Here is a 6,182-nt window from a genome sequence, read left to right as displayed (position 1 = left end):
TGTTCTCTTATATAGCTCTTTTGTACCTTTGGATAATAAAAATAGCTTGCTGAAGATGTTAGAGTGGAACTACATATTGTAATAAGTGGAGGAAATTATGATGTAGCTGATATTGTTATGACCCCTTTAATATCCCAATGCTTCTTACAAATTACTGTCTTTATAATCATTCTCTTACTGCTGCTTGTGAGGTAGAACAGTTTGGTTGTGTTAACTGTCATCATGTGGTGTTAGCCGTGGAACAGAAAGGAGGAATAGCACCTCAGACTGGACTTACAGACTTGAAAAGTTATGTAATTACTTGCAGGTTATCTCTCTAACATATTGCCAACTTTCTTTTTCAGAGCCATGGTGTCATGGAAAGGGATATACTTTGTACTTGCACTATTCTTGGGAAGCTTTTTTGGAAGCATATTCATGCTGGGTCCTTTTCTACCTTTGATGTTTATCTCACCGGCCTGGTATCGCTGGATCACCGATTGTGTTGTGGCCACTTGGCTCACGCTCCCAGTGGTAAGTTGCAGTTTGAGCCGAGTTCTGGGCACCTGTTCATGATCTCATTATTTAGTTTGCTAATGCTTTTGATTGTATTTTATTTTTTTAAAAAGTTTTTTGGTTTTGGCCAAAAAGGCCTTAATGCACTTAGTGTCTGTGGAGACTGAGGTTCTAGCTTAGTGTTGCAGCCTGCGTGCCTGTCTACAGCCCCTCTCTTCTTCCATGGTTTAATTTATATGTAAGATAATGCCATGTCTTAGCTGTAGTCTTGAAAAGGCCTTTTTGTCACATCTCTGTTCAGTGTTGGTTAGATGCTGGTCAGGGAAGAGGAGATAAAGCACTAGTAAGCAGAAGGATTTTTTTTAAATTACAAACTTCCTAAATGAGTTGTCTTATAAACTCTTCCTTTTGACTGTGCTCCAGCTATCTAATTAGGCAAATTATTAACTGTCTGGTACATTGTTGCTGACCTTCATTGTTCTCTTACTTAATCCTCTTAGAATTTAGTCCTTGTAGTTGAATTAGAGATAAATGATTTCAAGTGAAAAAGAACTTCCCCTAGAAATGAAGTCTTCCTCTCTTACCATGCATCAACTTTATAGCTAGAGGAGTTTTGAAGTCAGTAACAAAGCTCTTCCCTGAATTGTTCCTGAGGAAAGGTGGTATGAATGGGATTTGTCTCTTCATCCGTTCTCAGAGACTTTGTTCCTCTAGGCCTTGAAAGATTTGTTTAACTTTCCTGAAGTAAAATGCTGTATTGGCATGTATAAATATGTATCTTGTGGTATAAAGGAAGATTTATCTTTATTACATATCAAATAGTTTCTGCTTTCTCTATTTCTCTTGTGTGTTTTAAAAGGGCGTGAGCTATTTCATATTCTAAAATCTTTGTCCTTTTCATCATTAGTAAATGTGATGAAATTGGAAGAAATAATTGCTAGTAAAGGGAACAGAGGGATTATTATTTTTTGTCATGTTGAAATGTAGCTGAGTAGTGATAGTGTGACAAAATCAACCCTTTCTCTGTCTCCTATTTTTCTAAAATTGTGAACTCCCCAAAATCAAATACTGTTTTTTTACTTGATAAGCTGCTTAAGTGTTACAATTCTGGATTATTACAACTGGTTTGTGATAACTTTTGCAATCTACAAGTTTGATTTCAGCCCACACTGTACCTAAAACAAAATAATATCAGTATTTTTGTGAAAAACATTCTGTCTTTTAAGAATCTTGGGGATTTAGGTTCAGGAAAGGGATCTCAAAAAGATTTTGCACCCAGCCTTTTTGATGCTCAGGCCTTGTCTGGATTGGCTTTGTGTCCTTATGCTTACTCCATTCTTAGTCAGGAGAAGCAGGTACTTGGATTTGTGTCTTCAAACAAACTGTGGACTCCAACAGGGAAGCTCTGACCCTGACCTCTGATATATGAAACTTCCACCTTTCTCACTTCTCAGGCACGTATTGTCTTTCCAGCATAGTCAGCAGGATGGGACAGTGAGGTGGGTCTGAACTGTTTCAGTTAATTTTGGCTTATACTACTAGCATTAGGGTATGTAGAAGGGGACATCTGTTCATTATTATATTTAACTAGATGTTAAATATTTAGTAAGATTCTTATTAAATTATCAAATTAAGGCTGCTTCTCCCTTTTCTGAAGAGAACTGTTTACCATTTTGAATTATACAAGCTGTTCTGCTTTTGCAGTCGTCCATAGTTACTCTTGGTAGCAGCACCTTTGCCAGCATTACAGTGAGCCGAGTTACCAATAGTATTAATATTTGGCACATATAAATGCTTTTTATTCTGAGATTTAAAGGAAGCCCTTTGGGGTTGAGCATGTCATTCCAGTTTTATAGGTGACTTAAACTCAGAAATTTGTGTTCTTTGAGGTTCTGTAGCACAGAGATGGCAGAAATATGAACAGTACAAAAAGTTGGTTTACTTGCTAAAGTTCAGTTTAAGTCCCCAGATTTTATTTCCCTCTGTTTTTCTGGAGGATAAATGGAGAAGAGGAGATGAGGAGGTAATTTGAAGTGCTTCCATTTTTTTTTTTATGTTAAGGCCAAATGTTGTGTTTATTCCTCTAGATGTCCAATTGTGTTTTGGACACAGCTGTTTTCTTTTTCTGTGCTAACTGGGTTGGAAAGTGTCCTGCCAGTAGCCTTGACCTTAGGGCCTCAAGTCATTCCTCTAGGTAATATCTGTTGCTTGGCTCTGTTTCCTGGGATTTTATACCTTTCCCCACTGCGTTTCCACAAGGCATTAAAACGTTTCAAGGCACTAGCTTTCAGTCAACCATATTTTTAAATTATTTGCCTTGTCCTGGTCTTTTGTTGTAACCAGCCAGCACTCCTTCATACACTTACCTGCATGACCTGAGAATGGTCATGGGCCAGAAGCCATTTTCAGTACACGGTTTGGATGTGGTGTGAACATGGCCAGAGCTTGCTGTTGGGCTCTGATGTTATATACAACTGGTCTAGTTACACATTTATGGTCCAACTGTCCAGGTTACGAAACCAGGCCCTTGTAAACTTGAGGAGGTGCTCTTGCCTGTTTTTTCCTTCTGCTAAACCACTGGCCTGTGATGTGTAACTTGTCCCTTCAGAGCCATATATAGCAGGTAAAGCAAGAAGCATGTTTTATATGTGAACTAGCATCACTGTCTGTTAACGCAAAGTGGAGAAAGCTGTTTGCCAAGCCTCTTGTTTGTGTCCTTCCAAGTTTGAGGCTTATTCCGTGCTTTGGGATGACTCTTTGTAGATGGCTGTGTACAAGTGTTTGGTGGTTGATGCCTTTTGTTAATTGTGGGGTGGAGCCCCAGGCTTCAGGGTAGCACTTTAGAGCTGTACAGACCTAGGTCTGCATCACCATACTGTGTTCAAGCCTGTTTGGGATTTCTCTCTCTCAGCTACTCTTTCTCCCATTAGGTTCTAGCTATTTCTGCAGGGAGCTTCTGATGCCTCCCCAGACCTGACAATATTGAGCAACAGATTATTTGTGCAGCCAGTCTCTCCTCAGATTGCCTACAAAATTGTAATTTGTACCGATTCCTTTGCATTTATTCCTACATGATAGTATTCTGAGAAAAATAGGGAAAAGTGTAAAGTTGGACATCAATTGTAAAAGAGTGCTTTTTTGAACAGTACTATTTAGTAGTTGTTTCCTCTTCCATTAAATAGCTGACTTACTGTGGAAAAGCTGGTTGCTTTGTTAGAAAACAATCAGAAGTTTGTTTACTGGTGATTATGTGAGTGAATAAGTGAAATTATGTAATTCAAATTAATTTTTATTGCTAATGAGCTAATGCTGTTCTTCTGGGAGTAAAGCCATAATATTGAGATATTATTTCTAGGCCTTGCTGGAAATGGTGTTTGGTGCCAAGGTCATTGTCACTGGTGATGGATTTGTTCCTGGAGAAAGGAGTGTCATTATCATGAACCATCGCACACGAATGGACTGGATGTTCCTCTGGAACTGCCTGCTGCGATACAGCTACCTCAGACTTGAAAAAATCTGTCTCAAATCCAGTCTCAAAAGCATTCCAGGATTTGGTAGGTCACTAAACCCTTTAATTTGAAAGTAAAATGTGTTCAGATTTTGCCCAGCGCTGTTGATACCCTGTCAATTGACCTAGGTTTAAATTCTGTTTCGGTATTTAAAAGAAAAAACTTGTGTAAAATATGTGACATATTGAGAGATTAAACCATAAATCTGCTGGAGCATGCCTGGACTATGTGCTTAAGCATTTCTTTGTAAAGATACTACATGTGCTGCTGTTGCCTATAGGTAAAAATATTTCTGCTTTAGAGTACTGAAAGCTTTTTTCAAAATTATGAAAAAAGACTTCTGACCTTTTTCAAAGTCTTCTTCAACACTTTGGTCTTGGTGCTGTTTCACCCCTACATTGCAAGTGCTCTCATCAGGCTTCTTTATTCATTATCCAATTTATACTATTGAGAAGATTAAAACAACAACAAAAAAAACCAAACCAAAACAAAACAAAACAAAAAAAAAACCAAAAACAAAAAACCAACCAAACAACAAAACAAACAAAAGCCCCTAAAATCCCCTGTATGCAATTGCAAAATAACTGTATTTTTCACTTCGACTTGGTTAGCCAAAATTACGCTGTACCAGATATGAAGTAATCACTATTTATAGAGATGAAGGCTAGAAAAGGATCTGAGTTGCACATACTCAGGGAAATTGTTTCGGATAGGCAAAAAACGGTCACACAAATGGTTTCTGAATAAATAGGCAGACTTATCTGAAATAAAAGCATCTCTTTGCATTTTATTTATCTCTTAGATTTATTTGCTGGTTTATACAAAACTAGCTTGGGCAGGATATGCATCAACTTTATGATGTCGAAAGAGTAACCTTATTTATGGTTCTCTTTTGTCAGGCCATTTATCTGAAAGGATAATTTTGGCAGGATTCCATACAGAGAAACTCTTCTACTATTACACTCTTACTGCATTCACTTGCTGGGCCTTTAGTCCTCTTAAGTAAGATAACTTACTTAACAACTAGGTAACATACTTTTTTTCCCCCCTAACAGTCAAACATTAAGGTCAGTTTTTACTTGACAAAAGACACCTTTTTTTAATGTTACAGGAAATGAGAAAATGTGTGTAGATAAATGTTTTATCTTCATAATACAGCAGAGTTTTTTGTAATTTTGGAATCAGCTGGATATGCAAGTTTTTATAGCAATGGTGGAAGATGGAATCAGGACTGTAGTCTGGAAGACTCATAGATTTATCTCTTCAAAAGTAGCATATGTTTTGTGTGTAATGAAACATTTATATGTATACTTGTTAATGCCTCTGATAAAATTCAAAGGTCAGCTCCAGGAGCTTGGATACCATGTTATGCTTGGCAAAGGTATTAGAAATTGTTTAAAGGTTGCTTTTTTTTTAATCTATTTTTATTTCTTTCAATTCTCAGTTCTATGCATAACCTGAGCACATCTAATAGATTTCATGAGTAAGCTCAGCCAGATGGAGCTGTGGCAAATCCATGTTAGCAAACCACGATGCTGTCTTTGTTCATAGTCTGACATGGTAGCTTAAGCCACTAATGAAATTCTGGGCTTGTACTCCACTTTGTGGGCTGTAATGATAGAGGTGGCCCAGGCAGACATTTGCTCCTGTTTGTGTTACAGGATGACAATTTCTGGCAGTAGATTGGGTGCCTGGACCTGTAGTTTTATAAACTACTATTTATATGTCAGATCCCTAAGTGCGCTCCAGAATATATGGACTTGGAGTACTTCAGCTGCATTGTTGTGAATTTTAGCTTATTTTTTAGTAGACTGTTAATGTTGTGTTAGTAGTCACAGGAAAGGAATCCAGCTAAACTACGTACTTCACTTAAGCCATAATCTGATAGTCTAAAATCATAAATCTTCAGGTTCTAAGGCATCCCTTCCCTGAAGAACAGCAATGGGGAATTTGTAACAACAGATGAGGAGAAGGCTGAGGTCCTGAACAGGTTTTTTGTCTCAGTCTTCAGTGGCAACTTCTCTCCTGGCAGCTCTCAAGTGGCTGGCCCACGAGACAGGGACCAGTGAGACAAAGCCCTTCCCACAGTCAGCAAGGAAAAGGTTCTTGAATGTCTGAGGAACCTTAACATTCATAAGTCCATGGGGCCTGATGAGATGCACCCCAGAGTACGGAAGG

The 6,182-nt window shown here is 38.1% G+C and overlaps 1 protein-coding gene across 1 annotated transcript in view; it reads left to right on the top strand.

Moving 5' to 3' along the window:
* Nucleotides 1–348: 348 nt before the first annotated feature.
* LOC103771485 (lysocardiolipin acyltransferase 1) overlaps nucleotides 349–6,182 on the top strand; it is a gene marked incomplete at its 3' end in the record, with an annotated part of 18,202 nt that continues 12,368 nt past the window's right edge. The window contains exons 1-2 of the mRNA XM_008938783.1: nucleotides 349–513; nucleotides 3,851–4,049. Coding sequence (XP_008937031.1) covers nucleotides 349–513; nucleotides 3,851–4,049 — 364 coding nt within the window. The remainder of the gene's footprint in view (nucleotides 514–3,850; nucleotides 4,050–6,182) is intronic.

This window comes from Merops nubicus, unplaced genomic scaffold (assembly GCF_000691845.1).
Source record: "Merops nubicus isolate BGI_N331 unplaced genomic scaffold, ASM69184v1 scaffold17304, whole genome shotgun sequence".
In the NCBI taxonomy this organism is placed as follows: Eukaryota; Metazoa; Chordata; class Aves; order Coraciiformes; family Meropidae; genus Merops; species Merops nubicus.
Note: the sequence above shows the minus strand (reverse complement) of the source record. Positions and strands in the feature narration are given on the sequence as shown.